This window comes from Dermacentor variabilis, chromosome 7, assembly GCF_050947875.1.
Source record: "Dermacentor variabilis isolate Ectoservices chromosome 7, ASM5094787v1, whole genome shotgun sequence".
Classification (NCBI taxonomy): domain Eukaryota; kingdom Metazoa; phylum Arthropoda; class Arachnida; order Ixodida; family Ixodidae; genus Dermacentor; species Dermacentor variabilis.
The window spans coordinates 160,933,505-160,947,247 of record NC_134574.1 but is presented as its reverse complement, the minus strand read 5'-3'; the positions used below and the strand labels follow the sequence as shown (position 1 = coordinate 160,947,247).

At 50.9% G+C, this 13,743-nt stretch overlaps 1 protein-coding gene across 2 annotated transcripts in view; it reads left to right on the top strand.

Moving 5' to 3' along the window:
• LOC142588325 (open rectifier potassium channel protein 1-like) overlaps positions 1-13,743 on the top strand; it is a 118,249-nt gene that overhangs the window by 51,194 nt on the left and 53,312 nt on the right. For both annotated transcript variants that reach the window (XM_075699936.1, XM_075699935.1), the window contains exon 2: positions 7,191-7,341. In XM_075699936.1, the coding sequence (XP_075556051.1) occupies positions 7,191-7,341 (151 nt within the window). The remainder of the gene's footprint in view (positions 1-7,190; positions 7,342-13,743) is intronic.

Below are 13,743 nucleotides of genomic sequence, written 5' to 3'. Positions count from 1 at the left end.
GTCTCGCATGTAAGGCTCGAGAAGCTTCATGTTCTCGTCAGTGCTGCCTATTGAAAAAAAAACAACTTTTGGTGTTGTTTCCGGACACTGCGCCGAAAAGTGACCCGGCTTCTGGCACGTATAACACAAGCGCGCTCGCCTCATCTCGAACCGCTTTCTGCGTTTGGCTGCCGCCGTCTCTTTACGTTTGGTCGGACTGCTTTCGCTCGCATCCGCACTACGCGTGTCCCCCTTTGCTCTCATGGGTGTGAACTTCGGCCTCTCAAACTTCGAGCCAAATTCACCCTTTTGACCGTCCTTAGCTCCGCGAGCCCGACGCGTCACAAACTCCTCGGCTAGCTCAGCGGCTTTAGCCACCGTACAAACGTCTGGCCTATCCAAGAGCCAGTATCGCACGTTCTCCGGTAACCGACTATAAAACTGTTCTAGCCCGAAACACTGCAGAACTTTATCGTGGTCACCAAACGCTTTCTCTTCTTTGAGCCACTCCTGCATGTTCGACATAAGCCTATACGCAAACTCTGTATATGACTCACTTTTGCCTTTCTCATTTTCCCGAAACTTCCGACGGAACGCCTCCGCAGACAGCCGGTACTTTTTTAGCAGACTCGATTTTACTTTGTCGAAATCCTCTGCTTCCTCTCTATCCAAGCGAGCGACTACGTCGGCCGCCTCGCCGGGTAACAAAGTGAGCAAGCGCTGTGGCCACGTTTCCCGAGAGAACCCCTGCTTCTCGCACGTTCGCTCAAAGTTAACCAGGAACAAACCAATGTCCTCTCCAAGCTTAAACGGCCGCATCAGGTCAGTCATTTTGAACAATACTCGTTCTCCTGCACCGTGTGCCTGACTTCCATTACGAGCGCGTTCCATCTCTATCTCGAGACGCTTCATTTCCAAAGCGTGTTGACGGTCACGCTCTTCTTTTTTCTCTTGTTGCTCTCGCTCTTTCTGTTCTTTACGTTCACGCTCTTCTTTTTCTTTTTGCTCTTTAAGTTCGCGCTCCTGTCTTTTTGCAGTCTCTCTCTCTTCAATGGTCTCAAGGCATTCCGACAGCTCGTCATCCTCAGCCTCTAACTCAAGAATAGCCTTTATCAGTTCTGGTTTTCTTAGTTTGTCTGAGACATCCAGACCCAACTCTCTTGCAAGCTCCAACAATTTCGGTTTGCGCAACGACTTCAAATCCATGGCTGCTCTGAATGCTGCTTTCTCTACTGCTTACTATTGTCTTGCCGCAAACTAACCCGGCAGCAACGACAACCACAATTACCAGCTCTGTTTCTGACACTAACAAAAAGCCTGGCAAAGCTCAGAAGAAGAAAGTCCCGCACTCACCAAACCTCGCAGCCAAGAGTCCAGCGCAGTCGTTCCGCTGCAGGCAACCAGTCATCACACAGGGCTCGTTGCACTGCTCCCGGATCGTCGTTGAGCTGCTCAGCATACAGTCAACTGCATCTCTTTGCTGCTGGCCTCCGTTGTCGCGATCCCACCGCTGCCACCAGTTGTTTGGATCCGACCTGCTGGTACGATCTGTTGGGAACTCGGCGCTGACGCCCGTGGTTGTACCTGGGTCGCAAGCCCCAAGGGTAGCGTTGGCCTGGCGGCCTGGGGTACAACTGGAAGCATCCGAAGGTCCCGGCAAAGCATGAGTCGACTGGTAACAACGAAACAACTTGTTTATTTTAACATCGCAAAGAGTTGGTGGTCAGGTTTGACCGAAGTAGAGAGACGGGAGAGCACTTCACTCAACAGAAGAAATCGGAGCCCTCCCTTTTGCGTCCGGGGGCAGCTGTTTTTATACTCTCGCAGTTGAGGGCAAGAAGGAACCCCTCAAAAGACGAGCACGTGAATGTACAATGGGCTAATGGTGACGCACACTGTCGTAGCGATGCCGTAGCACCATGACGAGCACGATCTCGTAGCACCCTGTCGAGCACGATCTCGTAGCACCCTGTTGTAGCGCTGCCGGTCGGGCACAATGACTGTAATGAGAGGATGGTCCCTGCTTTGGCATCGCCTGTTTCGGGCACAATGACTGGAATGAGAGGATGGTCCCTGCTTTGGCATCGCCTGTTTCGGGCACAATGACTGGAATGAGAGGGTGGTCCCTGCTTTGGCATCGCCTGTTTCGGGCACAATGACTGGAATGAGAGGATGGTCCCTGCTTTGGCATCGCCTGTTTCGGGCACAATGACTGGAATGAGAGGGTGGTCCCTGCTTTGGCATCGCCGCAGTCGCGCCTGGAAACACCTGCCGATGAGTGTTGCGGCGACGACGATCGGGCCAAAATGTCTGCCGCCCCGCCGCAGTCGCGCCGGCAAAACCACGTGTCGCAGGCGAAACGCAACAAAGGGTGAATGAGCGCGAAGCGAATGCAGAAACACGCATAGAAGACAAACGTCAAGACAGGACATAAGACAAGCATTTGTCTTGTTTACGAGTTTATAACCGAGTCTTCGTCTTCGTTTCCCGCTCATTAATCTCTTCGATTGTGAGAAACGGGAAGGGGCTTAACCGAGGGACCCGATTATAATTAGTCATATCATAAGAAGCCAACAAACACCAAGAACAAGGTATGGAAAAGTACTTGTGCTTAATAAATGAAATAAATGAACTAAAGAAACAATAAATTAATGGAAATGAAAGTGAATGAAAAAACAACTTGCCGCAGGTGGGGAACGATCCCACAACCTTGGCATTTCGCGTGCGATGCTCTACCAACTGAGCTATCGCAGCGCCATTTCCCCATCCACTTTCTTGGGTATTTGTTTCCTAGTACAACCCTGGGAGTGTTATCCAGCGCCCTCACTCGCAGACCTTGGCGGCGAATGTGGAACATCCTTTTCTGCCGCAGGCGTCACGAGAACGGGATCTTTATGGGTGAAGGGAACCGGACAATAAACCCACAACGCTACCTGAAGGCATCAATGTTACCGGATTCGAGAATCGATAGTGAGAAGTTTCACGCCACCGCGGCGGTCGCGTTTCAATTTCGAATGATTGTTAATTACCGACGTTTAAGTCGTTTCCCGTTTGCCTGCTCATTATGCGCACGCGAAAGAGAAAGAGTGACTCTAAGACGTGCTAATCGTGGCCTATGCTCGAGCGAACAGACGACACTCCGGCGCCGTCTGCAGACACCGGCAATCGCCGTGCTTCCCGCACGCCGCTTCTCGAACCAGACGCATAGCCGCGGCGGCGCCCCCTCACCCGGAACCGAAAGGGATCGAAAGAAGCGGAGAAACTGTTGCATAAGAATCTTCAACGCGTCCAGCGCGGCACTAAAGAACATCGCTAGAGAGAGAAAAAGCAAAGACTGCGTAGAGAAAGGACAGCGGTTGTTATATACAGGTCCTGCGGCTCTGTCTGGCCCGCGAAAGCGGTTTTCTGAGGGGAACCAGCGTTCCGGCGACGATGAAAATGAAGGCAAAAGGAAAGAAAGAAATCTAGAAGGCAACACTCGGGGAGGCCCCCTGCTGAGTAGTGACGTCAGCGATGACGTGCACTATCATCTCCTCCTCTCCATCCTCCGCTTCTCTTACCACATTTTCTTTTTTTCTGTTTCTCTCAGACGGCGTCTTCGGGCGCCTCTATATTTTCTCTTCGCGAAGATTAAGGGGTGAAGCATGGAGGTAGGTGGCGGGGGGGGGGGGGGGGGGTATGTTTTTGTTTCGTTCTACAGGGGCCCCACAATGCGTACGCGCGCTTTCACCTCCCCCCCCCCCCCCCCCCCCCCCGTTTCGCGTCGTGTTGGCTTAAGGAGAGCCGGTGTGAGCGAGAGAAGTTGTTTCCTCCTCGTTGCCTGTTCGCGCTCTTTGCTGATGGAAGTGGGAAAACAAGGAGTGACTCGAATTACACAAAGGCGTGCATCAAGGTGATTTGTTTGTTTACGCGGCGGGCGGCGGACTCCCGTGTGCGCGCCCGCGGCCTCGATGGCGGCAGGGAGCGAGTGTGGCTTGCGCGCATGCGCAGTATAGAGAAAAGGACGGTCCCAGCGTTCGTCGGTCGGCGCCGCGTTGTCGCCGTGCGCGCTTCGTTAGTGCCGGTGTCAACGACCCCGGCTGCTGGAACGAACGTAGGTAGACAAGTGCACGGCCAGCCGATGTTGTGTGGTGGACACGGATGCGCGGGCCGTCATGTAGGAGTGGAGCTCCGTAATGTGGCGCGGAGGCACTGTGAAAGGCGTATCGGGAGGTGCACGAAAGAACAAGTGACGAGGACGGAACATTTTCTTTTGTCGCCCCGTGGTCCTCGCTGGGAGGAGCCCTTAGTTCAGGACCCCTGCTAAATCGCGCGATGTCTTCAGCAGACATACAATGTGAGACTATGTTACTCTCCGGCGTCTTAATTCCCAGGCGGAGAGTGGAACCAGGGAAGGCGTGCACGGTTGCGGGAACTGCCATCGCACAGACGCCGACATGCAGCTAGCAATGCGGTTATATTTATGAACTGGGGCGGCGGCGGCGCCTGCCTGCCGACTCGTATCGGGCGCACATCTCAACCCCGGGCCAGGGTGTCGCAAACCGCAGCCCCGGCCTCCTCCGCGCGTGCGTTTACGAGGAGAAGTGTGATGGGGAGACGCGAGCATGTGTCTACACGGGACACGGTTTCGCGGAGCGGGCCCGTGGAGTGTTGACTATTGCAGGAGTTGCGATCGGCGCAACAGAACTGAAGGGGCGAGTTCAAGTGCTGCGCTGCATGCTGCGAGACACTACGGTTGGTTTCTGCGGAAAAATAAGGGAGGGAAGGGCGAGGCCGGCAAAGGGGCTAGATTGTTTGAAGATGAGAAAAAAAAAATAACGCCGGCAAAAAGGCATATATCTACAGGCGCAGTTTATGTGTGAAGTATAATGTCGCAGGCGAGCCGAAATTGAAAGCGTGGCCTCCATGCCTGCCCCGCGCAAGCACCGCGGCGTCCTTTGTCAACACTCTCTCTCTCTCTCTCTCTCTCTCTCTCTCTCTCTCTCTCTCTCTCTCTCTCTCCTATATTGGCTATTTGTTAAATACTTTATAATTCTTAGAGAATTTCTTCTTTCTTAAAACGATGTGGACTCAGCGGGACCCTCGAGATATGGAGGAGGTCGCTTTGTTTACTTGTGCCGCTTACCTATAACGTTCCACCTTACTTCACTTGGGCGCACTTTCGTATCGCCCGTTCCGTCACGCAATCGTTAAGCATGCAGTCTGCGCACTTTAGGAGTCGCCGCATAAATAAATAGTGACCCCTCCAACGGACAAAATCAAGAAGGGGGCCGACAGACGGAGTTCCACACTGCGGTACGAAATTTACTAACGAGAATAAGGTGCGTCAGAAAGGCTGGCCGTCGTTTCGATAGGAGGACCTGTTTTCGTCGAAGGAGGCCATTCCTATGCTGTGTCCCCTGGAAGAAGGAATCAAATATTGCAAAAAAAAAAGAAAGAAAAGAAAGGAAAACGAGAAAGAACTCCAGACGCAGATTTGCCCCTCGGAAGTCTCGACTGTGATAGCGCGTATAGGCACGCGCGATGTCGGAACGCGATAACCAGCGGATGGCAGGCGGGAGTTCACGGAAGTCTCGGGGAACCACCAAACGAGCTCTCCCCTTAGCCACTACTAGATATGAAAGGCACCACGTTGTTCGCTACCGATTCGGGCCGTTGCTTTCGGACAACGAGCCTCTCTATGTGTGCGCACATCGGGACAAGATAGCTCTATTAATCCGACTCACCGGCGTGCCTGCGAAGGTGGGGTGAAGGAAGAAGGGAGGGAGGGAAGGTCGGAGGGGGATATGCTCGAAGAACACCTTCGGCACTCAGCCTCCCCAGCGATATATGCCCCAGCCCGTCAAGTGCGAAGTTCGCGAGGGGCCCGCACTGCCCCAACAGAGACGGGTGACACACACCCCGAGCGACGCGTTCGCACGATGCCCACACCTTACACAGAACACAGCCAGAAGGGAATGGCACATGGCACGAGGCGATCTGCCAAGACCGCTGCACGAAGGGACAATCGTTTATTTTTTTTTAAAAACGAAATCGTAAGCGCGTTGAACATCTGTCACATCTCCAGACTCGGTACTGGTTGCGTTAAAACCGGTGTATTCTATTCTGATCCCGATATACTTGAACCGCGGCCAAATGTAGACCAACATTGTAGACTCGTGATGAAATGTTGAACTGCTCGGAAGAGCTGTATCACAAACGAGAAACAATGTTGAACCTGAAATAATAACGAAAGAACTTGAAATAATAATGAAGGAAGCCCTGAAGACGAAGTTACGCACAACCTTAAAAGTTTTCGGGGCGCTGAATTGGCAGAAAAGTTCAACGTCCTCGCGACTTCGGATGGAATTGTGGTTGCTACGGGTGGTTCGTATATGGGGAAGTGTCCACTGAACGTTTTGGCTAGATAGAGGATGCATTGGGTTGCGACAATGTTACTGGTGCTTTTGCGGTTGACGCGTTCCCAAACTGTCCGGGTCGAGAGGGCAGCGTATACTTTCCCAATATGCCAGACGGCCAAAGCACCCGCGCTGTTTCTGTTCACCATACCCATCGGCGAAATGAATCCTTGCTATTAAATACAGGAGAACTATACGTAATATTTCAACGGAAACTTATCTGGTAGGGTATACGTCTCAGAAAAAACACTAACGCCGCTTCTGGTCACCGACCGAGTCAAAGGTTAGTTCACGTTTGTGAATGATGAACAGGTTCCGAAAAGTCAATTTAGATTTCACTCGGTGAGTGCACCAGAAGCTGCTGTTATTGTTGTTGTTGTTGTCTAGAAAGTGGGGAATAACACGCTAACCACGTTAGTCCATGTTAATTCACCTTAAACCACTTTAATCCACCTTGCATTTGTACCATCCATTTGTACCAACCTTAATCCAGCTTAATCGAGTTTAATCCACCTCGATTCACTTTCGTTCACCTTAATTCAGTTTGCTGCACCTTAAGTCACCTTGCTCTAAGTTATTCTACCTTTAATTCTGTATTACTACCGACTTCATACAAGACGCCGATGACGTCACTGATGATGATGATTTTCGTTACCCCTCGTCGCGGCCAACGAGGGCTTCTCTGCCTCGTGGGGTGCATAGTGCTTTCGCAGTAATAATTCGGTCGGTGTGCGCCAGCCAGACATGCGTATGCTATAGCGCGATCAACTACTATATACAGTCTGTTGACGGTGTTGTGCTTGTGACACGCAGGCGGTGACGATGAGCAAGCGCGAGGTGCTCGCCCTGCTGGTGGTGTTCATCGTGTACGTGGTGATCGGCGGCGCCGTCTTCATGGCCGTCGAGGGACCCCGGGAGGAAGAGCAGCGAAACGAGATCGCGAAGCTGCGGCACGAGTTTCACGGTACGTCGCCGTCGCCACTGTGCACTCGTGAACGGCTGCGGAACCACCGCGCTCACGTGCTATGTAAATGGGCGCGACCGCCTTCCCTTATAATGCATGCATAACTTGGTCGCAAGCACGCTTGGCTCGCGATTAACGAACGGACTGGTGCGCTGTATATAGAGACGAAGTTGGTAGAATACTGACACGCGTGGAGTGCCCCGTCTGTTCTGCGTTTCTATTCCATCGTGTTTCTGTCGCTGCGGAGCCGTTGAGCATTCGAATTTTATTTGCAACGGGGGAGCGTTAAGGATAGAGAATCGATAAAGAGAGAGAATGAGAGAAAAAGAAAAGAAATGGGAAAGGCAGTGAGGTTAACCGGAGGGTGAAATTCGGTTTGCTTCCCTACATGGAAGAGCGGAGCACGGTGAGTAGAAAGAACAAATGAGAGAGAGAGAGAGAGAGAGAGAGAGAGAGAGAGAGAGAGAGAGAGAGAGAGGAGAGAGAGAGAGAGAGAGAGAGAGAGAGAGAGAGAGAGAGAGAGAGAGAGAGAGAGAGAGAGAGAGAGAGAGACGGCTATTGGATAATGTTAGCTTTCTGGAGTGATAAAGACCTGTTTCACTGGTCGTCAAAAAAACTTTCGCGGGCTAGATATAGTTTTCGGAGGCTCTTATTGCTGAAGCAATAAAGTTTCTTTCATTCAAAAGGAAGGGGAAAAGAAAACGGCAGAGAAAGAAATGTCTCCCCTCTGAACGGTGAGAGCGGCAGCGTTCACTTGCAGCGGAGCAGGAAACGTCAAACCGATTTCTGCTTGCCGCCGGAGAGTTGAAACGGTGAAACAGTCAACTGGGCTATGGGTCTCACGCTACGCCTCCCCCTCCCTCCCCCCTACCCCCCGCCCCGAGTCCGCTTCCTAAGAGCGAACAGCTAGCTTAGCTTGGCGCGTCCTTCCACGTTATGACGTCAATTGCCCACGCAGTCTCCTGCTCTCCTGCCGCCTCGTTTCACCGGAAGGAAATGGCACGCGGAGACCCCGAGCACGTAAGGGTGAAAAGGAGGAAGTAGGAGCGGGGTGCACCGTCCTCGTCCGTCAACGCCCGCTTCTCCGAGGGTGTTGGACCGCGGTTGGTGACGGACACCAGCGACATCCGCGACGCGGCGAACCCTAAACCGGGCCTCTGGAAGCCGCGCCACGCCTCTGGCCGCATACATCGTACAAGCATACTTGCGGAAAAGACTATGGTCGGTGCTCGGTCGCGAGAGAGGGAGTATGTACGTAAACTGTCTGCGCAACTTGGCGGAAAAGGAGAAGGGGGGAGGGAGAGGAGAATAGCTGAGCGCCAAGCTGGCCGCACGCAATAACTCCAGCTTCGCAGACATCGAACCCAGGGCCGCTATCTTGTACACGTTCGAAAAGCCGACGTTCGATTTCGCCTCACGCGATTGGACTAGATTGGCCTAGGCCGCGATATCGGCGCAGCCTGGACAATCGCGCGAGGCGAAATCGAACGTCGGCTTTTCGAACGTGTACAAGATAGCAGCCCTGGTCAACACCGATGCTACGCGCCTGCTGGCCAAGGTACCGTCGATCCCGTACGAAAGCTCCTCCATAGCTAAGTTAATTGACTCTCCCGAATGAAAAGTTACGGGCATCCGGATTAAAAACGAATATTCGGAAATAGCTGAAGCACTCCTTACAGCTACTTCGGTGCAGAAACTCAGAAAGAAAGCTTTGGAAAATTTTTATCGACACAATCTAAAGATAGTGCCTGACTGATCTTAGTTGGTTTCCATTTATCTGCGAGTCCTTGTTTTCATTGTGAAAGTCCTATATGTGATCTGTACCTGGACGACTGCTGCGTCGACATACCGGTACCATGTACCTGTATGTACTTGTATTCATGTGTTATTGATGTAAGAAAAAATTATTGATATCTAAATTTTACCATGTTTCAAATTGTCGCATTCTACTCTATATTTTTTGTCATTGCAATTATGTGGTTGTGTGACCGCAGCTTCGAAGGGTGGGGCGGCCCAGTCAGGCACGTTTACTGCCTTTTGTCCCGTCCCCCACGGCATTTCTGTAAGGAATGTCTTGAACGAACGAACGAAAGAACGAAAGAAAGAAAGAAAGAAAGGGAGGAAGGAAGAACGAAAGAACGAAAGAAAGAATGAAAGAAAGAAAGAAAGAAAGAAAGAACGAAAGAACGAACGAAAGAACGAAAGAAAGAACGAACGAAAGATAGAACGAAAGAAAGAACGAAAGAAAGAAATTTGGCAACTTGAGGTTCCTCCACGTGCGCCTGCCGTAATCTCTAGTACACCAGCTTTTTTTTTTTTCGTGCTTTCTTTTTTAAATTCCACTCCGATCGGAATGCAATCGCCGCGGCCGGGATCAAGCCCACGACCTCGAGCTCAGTCAGCGGGACCCCATACCCGCTGAGCTACCGCGGCGGATAGCGATCGCGCCAAGCAACTCCATTATAACCTGCGCCCCCTTCAAGTGAGCAAGCGACCCCAGCTTTACAACCAGGCGATCGATCTACATGCAAGCAATGATCAAGACTGATCTCAACTTGAACGCCAGCGCGTTGTCACTTCGTGTACCGGCAACGAGCGGGCGAGATCATGCTAAGCTTTATTTTGGTTTCCGAATGTTACAGGGATGACGCAGCGTCTAGCTCAAAACTGCTTAGCGTAGTAAAGAAAATGCGGAAATTGGATTATGACCATCAAAGCTTTGCTGTGGAGACACCACGCTTTTGTATCGACTGTGGTTGTGCGTTGCCTTTACCAAAGCCTAGGTGTTCCGCATAGGGATGACCGACACCGCAACCTGTGACAACTGCGGCCATGAAGGATCGATTGGCCATATTTTGTGCGCCTGCCCGCAGTACAGTCCACAGAGGGAATACCTTCGCGAAGAACTTGACCAGCTGAACGACCAACGACCAAAAAAAGAATTCTACACCATCGAAAGGACCTAACGTCACAGGAGAAGGCCGTGCAAGCGCTATTGCGCTTTTTGCGATCTATACCGGCCTTTGTGAACGCCTCTAACTGGAGTGCCTTTTGTGTGTGTGTCTCTGTGCGTGCGTGTTTTCTTTTTAACGCTTTCCTCTCTATCCTCTTTCTAATCCCTATCTCTCATCCCCAGTGTAGGGTAACAAACCGGAGACTGATATCTGGTTAACCTCCCTGCCTTTCCTCTTCATCTCTCTCTCTTTCTTTGGATTATGAAAACATAAAGATCACGCAGTGAGAGCGATCCTTAAGAAAAGAAGATGAGAACGGGGAACGAGCCGCACAATAAGCGACTGGGTGATAACAAACGAACGGGCTGCGACCGATCACTTTCAAGCGCGTCTCTGGCTAAGAAACTTCGCGCGAAGGACAGGCGACGATTATATTTAGGCTAACGGGAGGACCTCACTTTACACGCGCGACGAAAGGGTGTGAATGAAAAGGACTGACTGGGAAGAATGCAAAGGAGAAACGACAGAGTGGTAGAGAGAGAGAGAAAGGAGGGGACCGCTGCTCTTGAAGGAGACGCTGCAGATGCAACGCGAACCTAGATGACAGGAATAGACTTGGCCGTCACACTGCGAAGAACCAGGGACAAAGACAATGGGGTTTGTGAAAGAAAAAAAAAAAAGAACGAGAGAAATGGAACGGGCCCCGCACGACGTGCTTGCTTTTCTCAGTGAACAAACGCACACAAATGCCACACACGCACGTACACACAAGGTGGAAGAGACATGCGGTGTATGATTATATATATATATATATATATATATATATATATATATATATATATATATATATATGACGTGCGTGTGTGGAGCCGTTATTTACGAATCCGTGGACGGCTATTTCCGAACTCGGTTGTTTTACTCGCACCCACGCGCCTCCGCTACAGGCGGCCGTAAAAGTCAGGAAAAACCCATCTTCCCCGCCTCCGGGCTTTACGCGTTGCAGGCGTTCCGCTGCTGCCTTTTGCGCCCCGCGCTAGAACAGCGCCTCTTGCACAGTTGTTCCTGACGTGTGAAGTGTTGGGCCGAGCGCAGGTTTCAGTTCCACAACCGAGTCGTACCGCCCGCTGTGATGTACGTGAGAAGCGAGCTAAGGTGGAACTATTCACTCAGTGGCGAACTGTGCGTAAGTGAGTAGATAGCCAATACACACAGTCCGCTATCTGTCCTGTTTTTTTTTTTTTTTGTCCCCTATGTTCCCTGCCACAATACCCTCACCGCTGACCGCCGCTCAGATGTCAATGGCCAAGGTCAGGCAGTTAGAGCGGGGTCAGCCCGAATTTTTCCTTCGCATCCTCCTTTCCATCATTTATGTAGCAAAACAACCGATCACCACGACGACGAAGACGCCGCTGTTCGACTCGGCGCACCCATCACATAAAGCGGAGCAGCAGCGTACACAGCCTACAGCACAAATTCGAGGAAGACGGGATTTATAAGAAAACGTTCTGTTTACGACAGTTCCTCATCGTATACAGTCAATAAAACCGCACACCACCATGTTGTTCGCACGTAACAGTACAGGCTCGAATTTCGAATGCCAAGTTGCTTCATACGAGGCCGCCGAGATGCATGCGAAGCCCTCAACGAGATCGCGCGGTCCGTATAACTTTGCGGTTGACTGTACACTGGTCACCTGGAGCTACACCGTGCAGACCGAGCACGTTAACCTTCTTGGTGGGGACTCATTTAAAAAGAAGAAAAGAAAAAGAAAGAAGGAAGAAGAGCAGTTGAGTTCAAAGCTCGAAGTGGCGTCATCGAGAGCTTGCGCATCTATACGGAGACCCGCCTCTTCTAGTATCCTTTTTTTTTTTTCGTGTCACTTCGCATACTGCAACAGTACTCCGACCACTCCTTCCTCAAGAGCGTCATCGTGTCGTTAGTAAGATATAGTGGGATCGCTTGGTCTCGTTGTGACGTCATGTTCAGTCGAAAACATTCCACACTGCTTTCAATATCGGCTCAGCGCAGGGAAGGGCCCATCAAGGTACGCGAGTTCACACTGCAGCTGCCGCCTGCCTTTTTCAATGCCTAGAGCCCATTCAGTGTCTGCCTCTTAAATCACGTGCTTTCTACTGGGACAGACAGACATTGTTCAAACAGACGTGTGCAGTTCGGGCAAACATATACCCTCAGGCGTATGTGCACACTCGAATCACTCTGAGGTATGCGTTGTCATTACGGCAGTATGGTGCAGTGCGGAAATGTGCGTTGTTATTATACGACGCGGCAAAGGACGATCGTACCCCACTTGAACACGTTTTGACGAAATCACGTGGCACTGTTTACTCCCCCACCGTAGTGAAGTCGCGCGTTCTCCTGAAAAGGGCTATGCGTCTGTTCCAAGAAACTGTTGCCTGTGTTTCACAAAACGATCTTACGCTAGAATCGTTTGTAAAACCTAATTCCAACCAATACTATAATGCCGCAGACATTATTAGTCAAAACGCCCAGTCCATGGCAATGAGCGCTAATTACGAAAGAAAAGCTTTGTGAATTCGGCCCAGGGTCTGTTCACAAACACCGGTGTGAATCCCATCGGAGCCAGGTTTTTAACTTTTGCAGGTCTTTTTTTGTACAACTTTTCATCGCTGAGCAGTCGCATACGCTGATTACCCCGATAATTAGGCTGCGCCTATTCTAACGAAGCACCCTGGAGTACAATGTGTGCTTTGTGCACAGCAGACTCAAATTTATTTATTTCATTTCTTTCGTATTCCCTCAGGGCCAAAGGCATTACAGATGGGATTGGTTATAAACAATTATCAAGAAACAAGGAAATGCGAAATAGTTCAAAGTATACACAAAAGAACGTAGCTGCTAACACAATATTATCTAGTGACTAAATGACGTATACGTCATTTAGTCACTTGCTTAGTCAATTTGCTTTAGGTTTGTTCTCTATAGAGAACAAACCTAAAGCAAATTACAAAACAGTGACGATGCAACAAGCAGTCGGCCGCGAAAATACTGGCGGCTATTCACATAACCTTAGCGAACGCTTGTTTAAAGGAATGCTTATCGTTTATTGCAACGACGAATATATTCGTCTGTGTGCGTAAACGCGACAAGTGACAGCAGTCGCCGGCAAGCGCCAACGAGATACACCAGCGGAGCTTCTTACGTCACACCGCATCGCAAGTGGCACGATTACAATATTCAGCGGGCCGGCATACATACAGCTGCCGTGTTCGCGACACACTGCGAACCGTCTGCTGAGAGCGGATCGCCCGTCATCAAAGCTTTCCTAATGCCGATGCACGCCTCCGTCGCCAGAATAGGGGAAGCAAAGCCGACAAGCTGCAGTGGAAGGTACAGAAACGTGACATTTCGGTTCGCCAATTCGGTTCACGCCTCGCCCCGGCCAAATGCAATCTGCATATGCGCAACA